The 21,406-nt window shown below is 44.6% G+C and overlaps 1 protein-coding gene across 5 annotated transcripts in view; it reads right to left on the bottom strand.

The window, feature by feature from the left end:
• LOC118359347 (pleckstrin homology domain-containing family A member 7-like) overlaps positions 1-21,406 on the bottom strand; it is a 212,284-nt gene that overhangs the window by 64,897 nt on the left and 125,981 nt on the right. For all 5 annotated transcript variants that reach the window (XM_052480703.1, XM_052480701.1, XM_052480702.1 and 2 more), the window contains 2 exons: positions 11,113-11,217; positions 9,903-9,975 (listed from right to left, as the gene is read on the bottom strand). In XM_052480703.1, the coding sequence (XP_052336663.1) occupies positions 9,903-9,975; positions 11,113-11,217 (178 nt within the window). The remainder of the gene's footprint in view (positions 1-9,902; positions 9,976-11,112; positions 11,218-21,406) is intronic.

The raw sequence follows: 21,406 nt of genomic DNA, 5'->3' as shown, positions 1-21,406 counted from the left end.
TAGCCCTCCTCCATACCACCAAACCTCTGAATCTCTCTCTGTCCATCCAGTTGGCATGGCCCGTTCATACCACTAAATATCTCTCTGCCCATCCAGTTGGCATGGCCCGTTCATACCACTAAATATCTCTCTGCCCATCCAGTTGGCATGGCCCGTTCATACCACTAAATATTACTCTGCCCATCCAGTTGGCATGGCCGGTCCATACCACTAAATATCTCTCTGCCCATCCAGTTGGCATGGCCCGTTCATACCACTAAATATCTCTCTGCCCATCCAGTTGGCATTGCCCGTTCATACCACTAAATATCTCTCTGCCCAGCCTGGTTCCCGTCTGGCATCAGTTATTGTCATGGCACTATGTGACCATTCTGAATCCAGAGCCTGGTCATATCTTAATTAACTCACACAACTCTCACGGGGGAGTGTTTCCACCGCTGTACACTAGAATTTGTGTGTGTGTATGGTGGGGGGCTGTGTGTGTGCGCGCGCGCTTACTGGATTAAAAGAGTAATTGGTTAAAAATACATTCAAGGAGCTTTGAAGGAGACATTCCCCATATGGGGCCTCCGGACAGCGCTTTTATCTGCCCCTTACACAAACACACTGCAGAGCAGAGCAGACCAGACCTGTCTGGGACAATGAGGATAGATTACATCCTAGCAGGACACCCGGGGAGTGACACAACATCTTCAAGTTTAACCCACCACACACACACGTGTGTGTGTGTGTGTGTGTGTGTGTGTGTGTGTGTGTGTGTGTGTGTGTGTGTGTGTGTGTGTGTGTGTGTGTGTGTGTGTGTGTGTGTGTGTGTGTGTGTGTGTGTGTGTGTGTGAGAATGGAAGAAGTATGAAGAGCAAGATTAATGAAGAAGGAGACTGTAAAGAACAGAAATTGAGCTGATGGTGACTGAAAGAGATGAAATTGAGTGGGATGAAGATGGAGGTAGAGAGAGGGAATGAGAGGGAGAGTCAAAGTGAGAGAAAGATTGAGACAGATTCCACAGAGCCCCAGGACAGCAACACAATTAGACCCAACCAAATCATGAGAAAACAGAAATAATTACTTGACACATTGGAAAGAATTAACAAAAACAGAGCAAACTAGAATGCTATTTGGCCCTAAACAGTGCGTACACAGTGGCAGAATACCTGACCACATTCACAAGGCTCAGCTTATTTCCAGGCTCGTTAGGCAAATACTGTCATTCACAAAGCTCAGCTTATTTCCAGGCTCATTAGGCAAATACTGTCATTCACAAAGCTCAGCCAAGATCGGCGCCTAGTCTTGAGAAAGGCATTTGCTGAAACATAGACTATAAATAGCTTATTTTATGGTAAAATTCTTGCCTTTCTATCAGAGCCAATATAACTTTAATAGGATAGTTTGATATGATGAACATTTGATGCAAAACATATCATCATTTTTTCGTTTATTAGGATGTCCATTAGTTTCGCAGAATCAACAACTTCTCTTCCCGGGGTCCAAAAAAAAAGGCTCTGTATAATACTGTGTTGCCGTGAACTCATTTTGGACTTGGGGACTGTGAAGAGACCCCTGGTGGCATGCCTTGTGGGGTATGTATGGGTGTCTGGGTGTCTGAAGAGACCCCTGGTGGCATGCCTTGTGGGGTATGTATGGGTGTCTGAAGAGACCCCTGGTGGCATGCCTTGTGGGGTATGTATGGGTGTCTGAAGAGACCCCTGGTGGCATGTCTTGTGGGATATGTATGGGTGTCTGAAGAGACCCCTGGTGGCATGTCTTGTGGGATATGTATGGGTGTCTGAAGAGACCCCTGGTGGCATGCCTTGTGGGGTATTGTTGGGGGAAATTATAGTTGAAATTATTAATAATGTATACATTTCAATTAGAACCAACTATTATAATACTATTATGTTATGGGATGAAATATTTGGGTTCTTGGTTGAGCTGTTACTGAAAATGTAAGCAAAACGAATTAATTGTCTGTACCTCGCGGGAGGTTTAAGGGAGAGGGATGATGTATCTTTTCTGACAGATAAGAATGGTCCTTGATGTACCATTTGTGGAGGAGAAGATATCTTTTAGACAGATTGGAATGTCTGGTTTATGAGGGGAGTGGAAGACATCTCCGGACCTAAAAACACTGGGCTATTGTGGGAATCGGAGAGAGTGTGGGAAACTGATGATGTCATTTTCAGTTTATAACCTGTGGAAATATGTGTATGTGGCAGTACTCACTTGAATTAAACGCTGTTTACCTGGCTTTTAAGACTGGTCTCGATCTACTTCATGCATAATTAATGAACTTACACCTCATTAATGAACTAGAGAGAGTGCGAATTTGATTTGGCTATAAAACATATAGGAATGTAAAAATTCCACTAACAGGTATGTATGGGTGTCTGAAGAGACCCCTGGTGGCATGTCTTGTGGGATATGTATGGGTGTCTGAAGAGACCCCTGGTGGCATGTCTTGTGGGGTATGTATGGGTGTCTGAAAAGACCCCTGGTGGCATGTCTTGTATATATGGGTGTCTGAAGAGACCCCTGGTGGCAAGTCTTGTGGGGTATGTATGGGTGTCTGAAGAGACCCCTGGTGTCATGTCTTGTGGGGTATGTATGGGTGTCTGAGCTGAATGTTATTTGATTATTCAGACATTCTGGAATTTCCATCAAAGTTACATTTCTCATAAAAACTAGGAGAAGTAATTAATCTCTCTTCAACCCTCAACCAGGAAAGACATGGCATGCATGTTGTTGATATTACTTCTGTTTGTGCAGTTCAGGACAAGGCGTGCTGCTTTGTTTTGAGCCAGCTGCAGCTTTGCTAGGTCTTTCTTTGCTGCACTTGACAGTAATCAAGAACCTCCTCCGAGATCTTGAAGGTATTGTGTTTGGGAGAAAACGTGGAGTTCATATTTGAGAACTCTGTAGATGCTTTGTTTGTAGCTTTTTTTACAGCATTTGAGTTGTAATGTTTGGTAGGCCCAGTGTTGGTTGCCTTTGTTTGGTAAACTTGCCAATGCGGTGGATAGTTGGTTGTGTGCTGAGTTGGAGAAAGTATATTGTTTAATTTCCAGGAGACTCTTGCTCTACTAGCTGTTGGGACATCGGTCTGAGGTGAGTACAATCGGTTGTGTCCCTCAGTGTGAGATTTGGGTAGGGTAGTGAAACTTGCTACTCGGCTCTATAGCCTTTCTTATTCCCTTGTTAGGCTTTGCGACGTGTTACACTTTGGAATATGTTGGGCATGGTTATTTGGTTTGTTATTTATTTTTGAGCAGTTGTCTAGGGGGCACATCCGTGGCTTGGGGGAATCTGCCAGCGTGCTGGTTGGTTTATTTCCTTGCCAGCGGGCCCAACGTATTCTTGCGGGGCAGAAACCTCAGCGATCAACTGGTATGATTTACCATCCCAAAATATCACTGCACACTGTGTATTTGCACCCCTACTGGATGGAAACTATAAGTGTAATAGCTGTGCTCAATGCAAATGGAACTTATAAATGTAGATCCTTCAAACACCCCCAAACAGGGAAGCAGATCCCAATCAAGGTGTTATCACGTGCTCCACTAAGGCATTATTTATCTTATAACTTGGCCTTGTGGTAAAAATTTTGGGTAAAATAAAACACAAATTTAAAGTACATATCTCGGAGCAAAAAACTTGACTTGCGGCCCACTTTTTGGAAGAAAACCACTCAATTTTGTCTCTATGTTACATTGTCATTGAACATGTCACCCTCCCTAGGAGAGGAGGTGACCTCAACAATTTATTGTTAAAATGAGAGGCTGCTTGGATCTTTAATTTAAAGACCCTTGCTCCCTTTGTTCTTAACGTAGACTTTGATCTGAAACCATTCTTGTGATTATTGTCATTTTGCTATTCATTGTAAATGTTTGTCGGCTTACAGTGGGGCAAAAAAGTATTTAGTCAGCCACCAATTGTGCAAGTTCTCCCACTTAAAAAGATGAGAGGCCTGTAATTTTCATCATAGGTACACTTCAACTATGACAGACAAAATGAGAAGGAAAAAAATCCAGAAAATCACATTGTAGGATTTTTAATGAATTTATTTGCAAATTATGGTGGAAAATAAGTATTTGGTCAATAACAAAAATTTCTCAATAATTTGTTAAATACCCTTTGTTTGCAATGACAGAGGTCAAACGTTTTCTATAAATCTTCACAAGGTTTTCACACACTGTTGCTGGTATTTTGGCCCATTCCTCCATGCAGATCTCCTCTAGAGCAGTGATGTTTTGGGGCTGTTGCTGGGCAACACAGCCTTTCAACTCCCTCCAAAGATTTTCTATGGGGTTGAGATCTGGAGACTGGCTAGGCCACTCCAGGACCTTGAAATGCTTCTTACGAAGCCACTCCTTCGTTGCCCGGGCGGTGTGTTTGGGATCATTGTCATGCTGAAAGACCCAGCCACGTTTCATCTTCAATGCCCTTGCTGATGGAAGGTTTTCACTCAAAATCTCACGATACATGGCCCCATTCATTCTTTCCTTTACACGGATCAGTCGTCCTGGTCCCTTTGCAGAAAAACAGTCCCAAAGCATGATGTTTCCACCCCCATGCTTCATAGTAGGTATGGTGTTCTTTGGATGCAACTCAGCATTCTTTGTCCTCCAAACACGACGAGTTGAGTTTTTACCAAAAAAGGTCTATTTTGGTTTCATCTGACCATATGACATTCTCCCGATCTTCTTCTGGATCATCCAAATGCTCTCTAGCAAACTTCAGATGGGCCTGGACATGTACTGGCTTAAGCAGGGGGACACGTCTGGCACTGCAGGATTTGAGTCCCTGGCGGCGTAGTGTGTTACTGATGGTAGGCTTTGTTACTTTGGTCCCAGCTCTCTGCAGGTCATTCACTAGGTCCCCCCGTGTGGTTCTGGGATTTTTGCTCACCGTTCTTGTGATCATTTTGACCCCACGGGGTAAGATCTTGCGTGGAGCCCCAGATCGAGGGAGATTATCAGTGGTCTTTTATGTCTTCCATTTCCTAATAATTGCTCCCACAGTTGATTTCTTCAAACCAAGCTGCTTACCTATTGCAGATTCAGTCTTCCCAGCCTGGTGCAGGTCTCCAATTTTGTTTCTGGTGTCCTTTGACAGCTCTTTGGTCTTGGTCATAGTGGAGTTTGGAGTGTGACTGTTTGAGGTTGAGGACAGGTGTCTTTTATGTTGATAACAAGTTCAAACAGGTGCCATTAATACAGGTAACGAATGGAGGACAGAGGAGCCTCTTAAAGAAGAAGTTACAGGTCTGTGAGAGCCAGAAATCTTGCTTGTTTGTAGGTGACCAAATACTTATTTTCCACCATAATTTGCAAATAAATTCATTAAAAATCCTACAATGTGATTTTCGGGATTTTTTTTCTCATTTCGTCTGTCATAGTTGAAGTGTACCTATGATGACAATTACAGGCCTCTCTCATCTTCTTAAGTGGGAGAACTTGCACAATTGGTGGCTGACTAAATACTTTTTTGCCCAACTGTATGTAGCCAAATTTGATCTATGATCGTACGCTATCCATTTATGTTTTTTGTATGCTATTTTAACATGATAATTAACCAATGATATCAGGCCACACCCGGCCATGATTACAGACACCTGTGTGTCTTTTGACACTATATAAATGAGTCATCCCGCACTGTTTTCATCAAGGTATAATGACAGACAGCTTGTCTGTCGAAACATTGGACATGAATATTTTTGCATCTGAGCTTCTGAGTGTGAGTGTGCGGCTCCGAGTGTGCGGCTCTCCTTTTTTTAAGTAATCAAGAAGGGACATGATTAGAGCCTGAACAACTAGTACAGGTGATGTTTGTGTCAAAAACGCAGAACATACTTTTAGAACAGACATACTGTATTTCTCCCCATCTTCACAACAACTTTGTCAATATGACTTGAACATGATAATTGACGGTCCAATGTGTTACCTTGGAGTTGAGCTTTCTCAATGGTCACACCCTTTATGTTCAACTCCAGTTGAGGTTTCTCAATGGTCACACCCTTTATGTTCAACTCCAGTTGAGCTTTCTCAATGGTCACACCCTTTATGTTCAACTCCAGTTGAGCTTTCTCAATGGTCACACCCTTTATGTTCAACTCCAGTTGAGGTTTCGGTCTTACATAATGTTTTGAACCAAATACAATGCTTATAGATAGAGATATATTTAAGACCTGTTTATTATTGATTGACATTCTGATACTGGCTGTAATTTCAGTGAGCTCACTGGCGTTGGGTGCTGACATGTAGTGTGTGCAATTATCTGAATACATAGTCATTCAAGCTTTGTGTAAGACCAACGGCAAATCATTTGTAAAAATAGAGAAGAGTTAAGCTGCAAGGCAACTGCCCTGAGGGACACAGTAGTGTACATATCTGTTTCTTTGTTAATGCGTTTGAGCCAACCAGTTTTGTTGTGACAAGGTAGGTAGGGGTGGTATACAGAACATAGCCCTATTTGGTTAAAAACCAAGTCCATATTATGGCAGCTCAATTTTTTTTAATGTATATTTCTTTAACCTTTATTTAAGGCAAGTCAGTTAAGAACAAATTCTTATTTTCAATGATGGCCTAAGAACAGTGGGTTAACTGCCTGTTCAGGGGCAGAATGACAGATTTGTACCTTGTCAGCTCAGGGATTTGAACTTGCAACCTTCCGGTTACTAGTCCAACGCTCTGACCACTAGGCTACCCTGCCGCAAATAGCTCAAATAAGCAAATAGAAACGACAGTTCATTATTTTAAACTTCCGCCACAGGACTGGAAGACGCAGAGTTACATATTCTGCAAAGGATAACTTAATTAGAGTTACCAGCCTCAGAATTCGAAGCCCAAATAAATTGATTTACCTTTATTTAACTAGGCAAGTCAGTTAAGAACAAATTCTTATTTTCAATGACGGCCTAGGAATGGTGGGTTAACTGCCTGTTCAGGGGCAGAACGACTTGTCAGCTCAGGGATTTGAACTTGCAACCTTGCGGTTACTAGTCCAACTCTAACCACTAGGCTACCCTGCCGCCCCAATGCTTCACAAAGTTCAAGTAACAGACACATCTCAACCTCAACTGGATCAGGCCTTCATGGTCGAATTGCTACAAAGAAACCACTACTAAAGGACACCAATAAGAAGAAGAGACTTGCTTGGGCCAAGAAACCCGAGCAATGGACCGGTAGAAATTTGTCCTTTGGTCTGGAGTCCAAATTTTTGGTCCCAACCACTGTGTCTTTGTGAGACGTGGTGTGGGTTAAAGGATGATCTCCGAATGTGTATTTCCCACCGTAAAGCAAGGAGGAGGTGTGATGGTGCTTTTCTTTGCTGGTGATACGGTCTGTGATTTATTTAGAATTCAAGGCACACTTAACCAGCATGGCTACCACAGCATTCTACAGCAATACACCATCCCATCTGGTTTGGGCTTAGTGGCACTATCATTTCTTTTTCAACAGGACAATGACGCAACACACCTCCAGGCTGTGTAAGGGCTATTTTACCAATAATTAGAGTGATGGAGTGCTGCATCAGATGACCTGGCCTCCACGATCCCCCAACCTCAACCAAATTGAGATGGTTTGGGATGAGTTGGACTGCAGAGTGAAAGAAAAGCAGCCAACAAGTGCTCAGCATTTGGGAACTCTTTCAAGACTGTTGGAAAACATTCCAGGTGAGCTGGTTGAGAGAATGCCAAAAGTGTGCAATGCTGTCATCAAGGCAAAGGGTGGCTATTTGAAGAATCTCAAATATATTTTGATTTGTGTAACACAGTTTATGTCTCCACTATTATTCTACAATGTAGAAAATAGTAAAAATAATGAAAAACCTTTGAATGAGTAGATGTTCTAAACCTTTTGACCAGTAGTATAAGTATTCAGACCTTTTATTCAGTACTTTGATGAACCACCTTTGGCAGAGATTACAGCTTTGAGTCTGCTTGGATATGACGCTACAAGCTTGGCAAACTTGTATTTGGGGAGTTTCTCCCATTCTTCTCTGAATATTCTCTCAAGCTTTGTCAGGTTGGATGGGAAGCGTCGTGACACAGCTTTTTTCAGGTCTCTCCAGCGATGTTCGATCAGGTTCAAGTCCGGGCTCTGGCTGGGCCACTCAAGGACATTCAGAGACTTGTCCCGAAGCCACTCCTGCATTGTCTTCGCTGTGTGCTTAGGGTCGTTGTCCTGTTGGAAGGTGAAACTTCGCCCCAGTCTGGGGTACGGAGCGCTCTGGAGCAGGTTTTCATCAAGGATCTCGTCATGTACTTTGCTCCGTTAATCTTTCCCTCGATCCTGACTGGTCTCCCAGTCCCTGCCGCTGAAAAACATCCCAACAGCATGATGCTGCCACCACCTTGCTTCAACAAAGGGATGGTGCCAGGTTTCCTCTAGACGTGACGCTTGGCATTAAGGGCAAAGAGTTCAACCTTGGTTTCATCAGACCATCAGTTCATCAGTCTGGAGATGGTTGTCCTTCCAGAAGGTTCTCCCATCTTCACAGAGGCACTCTGGAGCTCTTTCAGAGTGACCATCGGGTTCTTGGTCACCTCCCTGACCAAGGCCCTTCTCCCCCGATTGCTCAGTTTGGCCGTGTGGCCAGCACTAGGAAGAGTCTTTGTGGTCCCAAACTTCTTCCATTTAAGAATGATGAAGGCGACTTTGTTCTTGGGGACCTTCAATGCCGCAGACATGTTTTGGTACCCTTCTCCAGATCTGGGCCTCGAAACAATCCTGTCTCGGAGCTCTACGGACAATTCCTTCAACCTCATGGCTTGGATTTTGCTCTGACATACACTGTCAACTGTGGGACCTTATATAGACAGGTGTGTGCCTTTCCAAATCATGTCCAATCAATTGAATTTACCACAGGTGGACTCCAATCAAGTTGTAAAAACGCACGCACACACACGCACACGCACACGCACTCTCACACACACACACACACACACACACACACACACACACACACACACACACACACACACACACACACACACACACACACACACACACACACCTTTAGGCTTAGGTTAAAACTTGTTAAGGCTAAGGGGCAGTATTCGGAAGTTCGGATGACTGACATACCCAAAGTAAACTGCCTGTTACTCAGGCAAAGAAGCTAGGATATGCATGTAATTATAGCATTGGATATAACACACACTGAGGTTTCTAAAACTGTTAAAATAATGTATGTGAGTGAGTATAACAGAACTGATACGTTTTCTTTTTAGGTCACAGTCCATTCAAATGCTTGTCTATGGGATATTCACAGGAATTCCTCCCAGATTGCAGTTCCTATGGCTTCCATTAGATTTCAACAGTATTTAGAAAGGGTTCCAGGCTTGTTTTATGAAATATGAGTTAGTAGTTGTCTTGTCTTGTGGCGCGCGTGGATGAGGGCGCGCACTTCGTTATTTATCTCTGGTATTGAACAAAATTTATTCAGTCTTAAATTGTATTGTTTATTTACATATTAGGGTCGATTAGAAACGTTGTTTGACTTGTTTGGATGAAGTTTACTGACAACCTTTGGGATTCCTTTGTCTGCATGTTGAACGAGTGGAATTGGTGGATTACTGAAGCAAACGCGCCAACTAAAGTGACGTTTTTGGTATATACTTTATCGAACAAAACAACCATTTGTTGTGTAGCTGGGACCCTTGGGATTGCTAACAGAGGAAGATCTTCGAAGGGATTTATTTTATCGCTATTTCCGATTTTTGTGACACCTCTGCTGGTTTGGAAAATGTTTTTAATGCTGGTGTATGCGGGGCGTTGTCCTCAGATAATCGCATGGTATGTCAGTGCTAAGTCAAGTCAGTGCTACAGAAACAGAGCTATAGTCATCAAGTCTACACTTACATACCAGGTCAAATCCCCCCTAGAGCACGCACACAATCGTCTCACCTTTGTAGTAGAACAGGCAGTAGTCAGCCAACACAAACCACTTCCTCTTCCAAAGCCTCATCCCAGAGCTGTCCTGAAAAGAAAGGGAAAGAGAGTTTATTGGCCATTTTGCTTTTTTATTTATTTATATTTTTACACTTTTTAAAACTCTCACAGGCAGATGGAAGACAAAACCCACTTCAAAACAGCTCTGGTCAAAAGTAGTGCACAACATAGGGAATAGGGTGCTATTTGGGAGGAAGACAGTGAGAACAGTCTACAAATAGACTTGAACAATACGATCCATACACCCAGCTAAGGCTGCACGATATGGGCAAAAAAAAAATCTAATTGCAATTTTATGACCAAATATTGAGATATTAATCAAAACACTTGGGTGACTGGAATCATAAAAATAGTTATTGTTTGTAGCAATCTGTTGACTACATTTTACCTAACAGAACAGCATGCAAACGTACAACCTTAGTGGCAAACAGAGAAGAGGAGGAACTGTACTGCTTGAGTGACAGGGGGCAGTGCTTGGTGTGTGTGGAAAGAAGCCATAAGAGGAGAGAGGGAGAATCTCTTGCGATATGGATATAGTCAATATTGCAATTTCAATGTGAATTCAATTAATTGTGCAGCCCTATACAAAGATATCGGTTTATCCAATCTCTGTTGTCTTACAAACACCCATCAACTAATGAGCTCTATCTTATATTTCCCACTATCAGCCAATCAGTGTTGTCCTACAAACCAATATCAAACAAAGAGCTCTATCCTACATTTCCCAGTACCAAATAATCAGTGTTGCCCTACAAACATTAACCAATGAGCTCTATCCTGTATCTTCCACTATCAGCCAATCAGTGCTGTCCTACGAACACCTATCAACCAATGAGCTCTATCCTGTGTGTCTATGTTTCTCAACAAATGTTTTGCACCACTTTGTGTCAACCAATGAGCTTTGTTACCTGTCTATCACCTTCACTGGCTTGATTACCTTGTGTATATGTCCCACTATCAGCCAATCAGAATTGTCCTTCAGACAATCCTTCAGTCCTATCAACCAATGAGTTCTATTCTGCTTGTGTCAAGCAACCCAACGCATGCCCATGTGATGTGTCCATGACCCCTGTTGCCATGGCAGCCTATGATAGACAGCAACAAGTAAGTGTGTGTGTATGTACGTGTGTACAAGAGTATCTGTGTACATGTGTGTGTTTCTCACCTGTTTGTAGAGCCATCCTCTCACCACCACTGGGACGTTGGGGTTCCTCTTGATGGACTGCTCTCGCTTCCCAAAATGTAGCACCCTCCCACTGGACCTGGAGCCCTATAGGACACACACATCCATAGTGGTTGGTTATCTCACCCTCCCACTGGACCTGGAGCCCTATAGGACACACACATCCATAGTGGTTGGTTATCTCACCCTCCCACTGGACCTGGAGCCCTATAGGACACACACATCCATAGTGGTTGGTTATCTCACCCTCCCACTGGACCTGGAGCCCTATAGGACACACACATCCATAGTGGTTGGTTATCTCACCCTCCCACTGGACCTGGAGCCCTATAGGACACACACATCCATAGTGGTTGGTTATCTCACCCTCCCACTGGACCTGGAGCCCTATAGGACACACACATCCATAGTGGTTGGTTATCTCACCCTCCCACTGGACCTGGAGCCCTATAGGACACACACATCCATAGTGGTTGGTTATCTCACCCTCCCACTGGACCTGGAGCCCTATAGGACACACACATCCATAGTGGTTGGTTATCTCACCCTCCCACTGGACCTGGAGCCCTATAGGACACACACATCCATAGTGGTTGGTTATCTCACCCTCCCACTGGACCTGGAGCCCTATAGGACAACACATCCATAGTGGTTGGTTATCTCACCCTCCCACTGGACCTGGAGCCCTATAGGACACACACATCCATAGTGGTTGGTTATCTCACCCTCCCACTGGACCTGGAGCCCTATAGGACACACACATCCATAGTGGTTGGTTATCTCACCCTCCCACTGGACCTGGAGCCCTATAGGACACACACATCCATAGTGGTTGGTTATCTCACCCTCCCACTGGACCTGGAGCCCTATAGGACACACACATCCATAGTGGTTGGTTATCTCACCCTCCCACTGGACCTGGAGCCCTATAGGACACACACATCCATAGTGGTTGGTTAACAGTCTATAGGGGTAGTGATAATTAGCTGTATAACAGTCTATAGGGTAGTGATAATTAGCTGTATAACAGTCTATAGGGGTAGTGATAATTAGCTGTATAACAGTCTATAGGGGTAGTGATAATTAGCTGTATAACAGTCTATAGGGGTAGTGATAATTAGCTGTATAACAGTCTATAGGGGTAGTGATAATTAGCTGTGTAACAGTCTATAGGGGTCGTGATAATTAGCTGTGTAATTTGGTTGATTTTATTTGGTCCCCAAGTGTTCTTTCCTCTTCTTTTTGTCATTGTTGGACACAAAAGACCATACAAACACCAGCAAATCAGCTCCAAGTGATTTTAATTTAAGCAAATATGTTCCCAAGTATTCCCACGAATAATAGAGACATGATTGTATACAAATGTAAGCAAGTTTTGAAATGATGTTTTAGTCAAATATTAGATATGTTTGGGCTTCTTGCAGTCAATTTGAAGTGTACAATTTATTTGCAATTATGTTCCTGCACTCCGACCATCCGCTAAAGAGAATAAATTGTCCAGTGGCTGAATCTAGATGATCCCTGGTCTACAGCAATAATGAACATAGTTACAGCTGAACATGTTAGATGTAGCTGTCAATAGGACAGCTGTTGATGGCTGACTGGAGACCCTCTCGTGTGTGTGTGTGTGTGTGTGTGTGTGTGTGTGTGTGTGTGTGTGTGTGTGTGTGTGTGTGTGTGATCCTGTCCACAGGTGAGGATAGATCTAACAGCCATTAGTGAGACACAGCTGCGGGGTAAGGGCCATGAACCAATCACACACATGCACAGACACACCGCATCGCCTGGACACGGTAGACACTACCAACCAACAGACCCAACGTATTCATGGAGACAACACCTGCACGCAGGCCTGTACACACTCACATTCTCCTACACACAAGCTCACACACGCACCAGCCGTAAGTCATACATACAGTACATACCAACACAGACTGACAGCAAGTCACAATTAAAGTTCCTACAATTAAGTCCGATACAGTCCAAAGTATTAATATGATGCGCTATTATCTCTCTGGGTCCACCTGTATCATCTCTCTGTATCCACCTGTATCATCTCTCTGTATCATCTCTCTGGGTCCACCTGTATCATCTCTCTGGGTCCACCTGTATCATCTCTCTCTGGGTCCGCCTGTATCATCTCTGTATCATCTCTCTGGGTCCACCTGTATCATCTCTGTGTATCATCTCTCTGGGTCCACCTATATCATCTCTCTCTGGGTCCACCTGTATCATCTCTCTGTATCATCTCTCTGGGTCCACCTGTATCATCTCTGTATCATCTCTCTGGGTCCACCTGTATCATCTCTGTGTATCATCTCTCTGGGTCCACCTGTATCATCTCTCTCTGGGTCCACCTATATCATCTCTCTCTGGGTCCACCTATATCATCTCTCTCTGGGTCCACCTATATCATCTCTCTCTGGGTCCACCTATATCATCTCTGTATCATCTCTCTGGGTCCACCTGTATCATCTCTGTATCATCTATCTGGGTCCACCTGTATCATCTCTGTATCATCTCTCTGGGTCCACCTGTATCATCTCTGTATCATCTCTCTCGGTCCACCTGTATCGTCTCTCTCTGGGTACACCTATATCATCTCTCTCTGGGTCCACCTATATCATCTCTCTCTGGGTCCACCTATATCATCTCTCTCTGGGTCCACCTGTATCATCTCTGTATCATCTCTCTGGGTCCACCTGTATCATCTCTGTATCATCTCTCTGGGTCCAACTGTATCATCTCTGTGTATCATCTCTCTGGGTCCACCTATATCATCTCTCTCTGGGTCCACCTGTATCATCTCTGTATCATCTCTCTGGGTCCACCTGTATCATCTCTGTATCATCTCTCTTGGTCCACCTGTATCATCTCTGTGTATCATCTCTCTGGGTCCACCTATATCATCTCTCTCTGGGTCCACCTGTATCATCTCTGTATCATCTCTCTGGGTCCACCTAGATCATCTCTCTCTGGGTCCACCTATATCATCTCTCTCTCGGTCCACCTGTATCATCTCTCTCTAGGTCCACCTATATCATCTCTCTCTGGGTCCCCTGTATCATCTCTCTCTGGGTCCACCTGTATCATCTCTCTGTATCATCTCTCTGGGTCCACCTGTATCATCTCTCTGGGTCCACCTGTATCATCTCTCTGGGTCCACCTGTATCATCTCTCTGGGTCCACCTGTATCATCTCTCTGTATCATCTCTCTGGGTCCACCTGTATCATCTCTCTGTATCATCTCTCTGGGTCCACCTATATCATCTCTCTCTGGGTCCACCTATATCATCTCTCTCTGGGTCCACCTATATCATCTCTCTCTGGGTCCACCTATATCATCTCTCTCTGGGTCCACCTAGATCATCTCTCTCTGGGTCCACCTAGATCATCTCTCTCTGGGTCCACCTATATCATCTCTCTCTGGGTCCACCTATATCATCTCTCTCTGGGTCCACCTATATCATCTCTCTCTCGGTCCACCTGTATCATCTCTCTCTGGGTCCACCTATATCATCTCTCTCTGGGTCCACCTGTATCATCTCTCTCTGGGTCCACCTGTATCATCTCTCTGTATCATCTCTCTGGGTCCACCTGTATCATCTCTCTATATCATCTCTTTCTGGTTCCACCTTTATCATCTCTTTCTGGGTCCACCTGTATCATCTCTTTCTGGGTCCACCTGTATCATCTCTTTCTGGGTCCACCTATATCATCTCTTTCTGGGTCCACCTGTATCATCTCTTTCTGGGTCCACGGTCTCATCTCTAGGGGTCCAACTGTATCATCTCTAGGGGTCCAACTATATCATCTTTCTGGGTCCACTTGTATCACCTCTCTGGGTCCAACTGTATCATCTCTCTGGGTCCAACTGTATCTTCTATATGGGTCCAACTGTATCATCTCTCTGGGTCCACCTGTGTCATCTCTTTCTGGGTCCACCTGTGTCATCTCTTTCTGGGTCCACCTATATCATCTCTTTCTGGGTCCACCTATATCATCTCTTTCTGGGTCCACCTGTATCATCTCTTTCTGGGTCCACCTGTATCATCTCTGTGTATCATCTCTCTGGGTCCACCTATATCATCTCTCTCTGGGTCCACCTATATCATCTCTCTCTGGGTCCACCTGTATCATCTCTGTATCATCTCTCTGGGTCCACCTGTATCATCTCTCTGGGCCCACCTATATCATCTCTGTATCATCTCTCTGGGTCCACCTGTATCATCTCTCTGGGTCCACCTAGATCATCTCTCTGGGTCCACCTAGATCATCTCTCTGGGTCCACCTAGATCATCTCTCTCTGGGTCCACCTATATCATCTCTCTCTCGGTCCACCTGTATCATCTCTCTCTGGGTCCACCTATATCATCTCTCTGGGTCCACCTGTATCATCTCTCTGGGTCCACCTGTATCATCTCTCTGTATCATCTCTCTGGGTCCAACTGTATCATCTCTTTCTGGGTCCACCTGTGTCATCTCTTTCTGGGTCCACCTGTGTCATCTCTTTCTGGGTCCACCTATATCATCTCTTTCTGGGTCCACCTATATTATCTCTTTCTGGGTCCACCTATATCATCTCTCTCTGGGTCCACCTGTATCATCTCTCTCTGGGTCCACCTATATCATCTCTCTCTCGGTCCACCTGTATCATCTCTCTCTGGGTCCACCTATATCATCTCTCTCTGGGTCCACCTGTATCATCTCTCTCTGGGTCCACCTGTATCATCTCTCTGTATCATCTCTCTGGGTCCAACTGTATCATCTCTCTGGGTCAACCTGTTTATGGGGTGGACATGATTTACCTCTGTGGAGCCTACTGCCCAGTGCTGTAATGAAAGGCAACTAAAGGACTCTCAGACCATGAGAAACAAGATTCACTGGTCGGATGAAACCAAGATTGAACTCTTTGGCCTGTATGCCAGGGCGTCACATCTGGAAGAAACCTGGCACCATCACTACGGTGAAGCATGGTGGTGGCAGCATCATGCTGTGTGGATGTTTTTCAATGGCAGGGACTGGGAGACTAGTCAGGATCGAGGGAAAGATGAACAGAGCAAAGTACAGAAAGATCCTTGATGAAAACCTGCTCCAGAGCGCTCGGGACCTCAGACTTGGGTCAAGGTTCACCTTCCAACAGGACAACGGCCCTAAGCACACAGCCAAGACAGTGCAGGATTGGCTTCAAGACAATTCCCTGAAAGTCGGTCCGCGATGCAGTGCCTTAGACCGCTTCGCCACTCGGGAGGCCGTAAGCAATTAAATGTAACAAAGTCAGATGTAATGATTGGCTATGAGGTCCCTGATGATCTTCTTGGCCTTCCTGTGACACCGGGTGCTGTAGATGTCCTGGAGGGCAGGCAGTGTGCCCCCGGTAATGCTTTGGGAAGACAGCACCAACCTCTGGAAAGCCCTGCGGTTGCAGTTGCAGTACCAATCGGCAATAGAGCGCTGTTGTGCCTTCTTCACCATACTGTCTGTGTGGATGGATCATCTCAGATTGTCAGTGATGTGTACGCTGAGGAATTTGAAGCTTTTCACCGTCACCGCAGCCTCGTCGATGTGGATGGGGGCATGCTCCCTCGGTCTCCTGAAGTCCACGTTGAGGGAGAGGTTATTTTCCTGGCATCACTCCACCAGGGCCCTCAACTCCTCCCTGGAGGCTGTTTCGTCGTTGATGGTAATCAGGCCTACCACGGTTGTCTCGTCTGCAAACTTGATGATTGTACGCAGTCATGGGTGAACAGGGAGTATAAGGGCTGAGTACATACCCTTGTTGGGGCCCGTGTTGAGGATCAGCATAGTGGAGGTGTTGTTGCCTACCTAACTAATCCCAACACTGCCTCGCACACACCATCACTCCCATCATCTCTGTTCCAAATCGGAGTGTGGCGTTACAGCAAAGGAGTTTGGTGTAACTGGCGGGGCGTGGCGGCTGCGCCGTTGTCGGTAGCTCAGGGACAAAGGCACTACAGCTCTACAGCTGGTGGGAAGGAAAACAGTGGCTAATTAGAAAATGTAAATAACCGTGGCTGACCAAGCATGTTAGGTAGTAGACACTACATGGCAGAAGCGCTGTCACAACAGAATCCCTTGTCTACGTGGTTTGTTGTAGTTTATTTTCAGGACGAGTAAAATATGGATTACTACTAGTGTCATCAAAAATGTTATTTAAATTTGTTGGCACTAACATCACTCCATACAGCAGGGTCTCTGATGTAAGATTCTGCTTTTGTTAGTGAAAGGCTATACAGTACACAAGATACATGCTCTACAGTGCCCAGGCTACATGCTATACAGTACACAAGATACATGCTCTACAGAGCCCAGGCTTCATGATATACAGTACACAAGATACATGCTCTACAGTACACAAGATACATGCTCTACAGTACACAAGATACATGCTCTACAGTACACAAGCGTCATGCTCTACAGTACACAAGCGTCATGCTCTACAGTGCCCAGGCTACATGCTATACAGTACACAAGCTACGTGCTATACAGTACACAAGCTACGTGCTATACAGTACACAAGCTTCATGCTATACAGTACACAAGCTACATGCTATACAGTACACAAGCTACGTGCTATACAGTACACAAGCTACGTGCTATACAGTACACAAGCTACGTGCTATACATTTACATTTACATTTAAGTCATTTAGCAGACGCTCTTATCCAGAGCGACTTACAAATTGGTGCATTCACCTTATGACATCCAGTACACAAGCTTCATGCTATACAGTACACAAGCTACATGCTATACAGTACACAGGCTACATGCTATACAGTATACATGCTCTTGATTCTATCATCCAGTTTCACTATGTATTTGTTTGCTATTTACTATGTGGTGACAATACTTTGAAGAGTTTGACATGCTATCGACTCATGCGTCAGTAAACTGACACAGATGTTTAGTGCTGATGTTCGTCAGTAAAGCAAAGGACACGGTTTGATCTCTTATGGGCGCAGGGAGGGAGGGAGGGAATGGTTAGGATCACCTGCCCTGCGTCCCCAAATGGCACCCTATTCCCTACACAATGGGCTCTGGTCAAAAGTAGTGCCCTATAAAGGGAATAGGGTGCCATTTGGGACACACCCCTGGGTTTACAGTGGTGAAAGGCTGTGGTGTCCCATGGTTACTTATCAGTTACAGTGAGATGGAGTCCCTATCGTCCGACGGTGTGTCATCTTCAATCATTGTCGGGCCACCTGTTGATGGGGCGGACATGATTTACCTCTTTGGAGCTGTGCATGTCTCTGTGTGTGTGCGTGTGAGTGAGTGAGTGAGTGAGAAAGGAGCACCTTGCCTGTGCTCTCCTGTTCTCTGCTAACGAGAGGGAGATATGGAGAGAAGGAAAGAAAGAGTGAGGAATGGAAGAGAGCTCATATCATGCTGATGATACTGCCGTTTCAATAGCACCTGGTTTTAAACAATAGCCTGTTCACTAGCAACTGGCTTTAAATAATAGCCTGTTCACTAGCACCTGGCTTTGACCACTAGCCTGTTCACTTCACCTGGCTTTTGAGCAGTAGCCTGTTCACTATCACCTGGCTTTGAGCAGTAGCCTGTTCACTATCACCTGGCTTTGAGCAGTAGCCTGTTCACTAGCACCTGGCTTTGAGCAGTAGCCTGTTCACAGCACCTGGCTTTGAGCAGTAGCCTGTTCACTAGCACCTGGCTTTGAGCAGTAGCCTTAAAGGGAAATGGAGAAGTCAGAGCAGCCACAGATTTCCAGGGGAGGTGGTGTTCTGTCGTTGTCACAGTAGAGCCTGGAGAGAAGACCCTGAGCTTGTTATGTTGAGATACAGACGCAAGCACACGCACACACCATGCACTTGACGCACACACACACCTTGCCTGTCCCACTCAGCCCCACCTGCACCATTCCATTAAGACATGTGCAGTCCAAGTGTAACTATGTTGGATCCACACATCTGACTTTCCCCCTCCAGAGTCTGCAGCTTTAATTAAATAAGTCCCCTACAGGCAGACAGAATCCCCCCCCCCCACCCTCCACTCCCACCTCCTGTCCTCACCACTGTCTGGTAGCTTTTAATGGGGGCTTGCTGGGTGTGAGAGATCAGCCCCCCCCCCCTAGCCATTCATCATCACCTAATGTCAGTCAGTGAAAATTACTTATCCCTCTCTTTTGACCAGAGCTGCTCAAAAGTAGTGCCACACATGCGGGAATCATCAGTTCACCTCCTCTGCACCTCACAAAGACACAGAGGTTGAAACCAAAAATCTCAAATTTGGACCAAAAGGACAGATCAGACCAAAAGGACAGATTTCCACCGGTGTAATGTCCATTGCTTGTGTTTCTTGGCCCAAGCAAGTCTCGTCTTCTTATTGCTGTCCTTTAGTAGTGGTTTCTTTGCAGCAATTCAACCATGAAGACCTGATTCACGCAGTCTCCTCTGAACAGTTGATGTTGAGATGTGTCTGTTACTTGAACTCTGTGAAGCATTTATTTGGGCTGCAATTTCTGAGGCTGGTAACTCTAATGAACTTTTCCTCTACAACAGAAGTAACTCTGGGTCTTCCTTTCCTGTGGCGGACCTCATGAGAGCCAGTTTCATCATAGTGCTTGATGGTTGTTGCGACTGCACTTGAAGAAACGTTCAAAGTTCTTTTTACATTTTCTGTATTGACTGACTTTCATGTCTTAAAGTAATTATGGACTGTCACTTCTCTTTATTATCTATGCATAGTCACTTTAACTCTACCTACATGTACATATTACATCAATTACCTCGACTAACCGGTTCCCCCACATTGACTCTGTACCGGTACCCCCTGTATAAAGCCTCACTTGTTTTTTTACTGCTGCTGTTTAATTATTTGTTACTTTTATTTAACATTTTTTACTCATCTATTTTTTACTTAACACTTTTTCTTAAAACTTCTTAAAGCAATGTTGGTTAAGGGCTTGTAAGTAACCATTTCACTGTAAGGTCTTCACCAGTTGAGCTGTTCTTTCCATAATATGGACTTGGTCTTTTATCAAATAGGGCTATCTTCTGTATACTACCCCTACCTTGTCACAACACAACTGATTGGCTCAAACTTTTAACAAGGCACACTTGTTAATTAAAACACATTCCAGGTGACTATCTCATGAAGCTGGTTGAGAGAATGACAAGAGTGTGCAAAGCTGTCATCAAGACAAAGGGTGGCTACTTTGAAGAATCTCAAATATAAACTATATTTTGATTTCTTTAACACTTTCTTTAACACTTGGTTACTAAATGATTCCATATGTGTTATTTCATAGTTTTGATGTTTTCACTATTACTCTACAATGTAGAAAATAGTGAAGATAAAGAAACCCTTGAATGAGTAGGTGTGTCCAAACTTTTGACTGGTACTGTTTCAGGTTTTCTACCCCACCTGTACACTGAACTAAACACTTTACTAACAGGTTTGTAACTTGAGGGGTATATTTCATTTACACTGAACAAAAATATAAACATATCTGGATTTTTTTTAAATGTATGATTTTACTGAGTTACAGTTCCTTATAAGGAAATCAGGCAATTTAAATACATTCTTTAGGCCCAAATCTATGGATTTCACAACCGGGAATACAGATATGCATGTTTTGGTCACAGATACATAAATAAAGGGCCGAGGATCAGAAAACTAGTCCGTATCTGGTTTGACCACCATTTGCCTTGTGCAGGGCGACACACCTCCTTCACATAGAGTTGATCGGGATGTTGATTGTGGCCTGTGGAATGTTGTCCAACTCCATTGCTGTGCAAAGTTGATGGATATTGGTGGGAACTGGAAAATACTGTCCTACACGTTGATCCTGGAGAGTATGCAGGCCAGAAGAACTGGAAGAACTGGGACATTTTCAGCTTCCAGGAAATATGTACATATCCTTGCGACACGGGGCTGTGCATTATCATGCTGAAACATGAGGTGATGGCAGTGGATGAGTGGCCCGACAATGGTCCTCAGCATCTCGTCAAGGTATCTCTGTGCATTCAAATTGCCATCGATAAAATGCAATTGTGTTCGTTGTCCGTAGCTTATGCCTGCCCATACCATAACACCACCGCCACCATGGGGCACTCTGTTCACAACGTTAACATCAGCAAACCACTCACCCACATGATGCCATACACGCTGTCTGTCATCTGCCCGGTACAGTTGAAACCGGGATTCATCTGTGAAGAGCGCACTTCTTCAGCATGCCAGTGGCCATCGAAGGTGAGCATTTGCCCACTGAAGTTGGTTACGACACCGAACTGCA

The sequence above is a fragment of the Oncorhynchus keta genome, chromosome 26 (assembly GCF_023373465.1).
Source record: "Oncorhynchus keta strain PuntledgeMale-10-30-2019 chromosome 26, Oket_V2, whole genome shotgun sequence".
Taxonomy (NCBI): Eukaryota; Metazoa; Chordata; class Actinopteri; order Salmoniformes; family Salmonidae; genus Oncorhynchus; species Oncorhynchus keta.
This window is presented reverse-complemented; position numbering and strand designations above follow the sequence as displayed.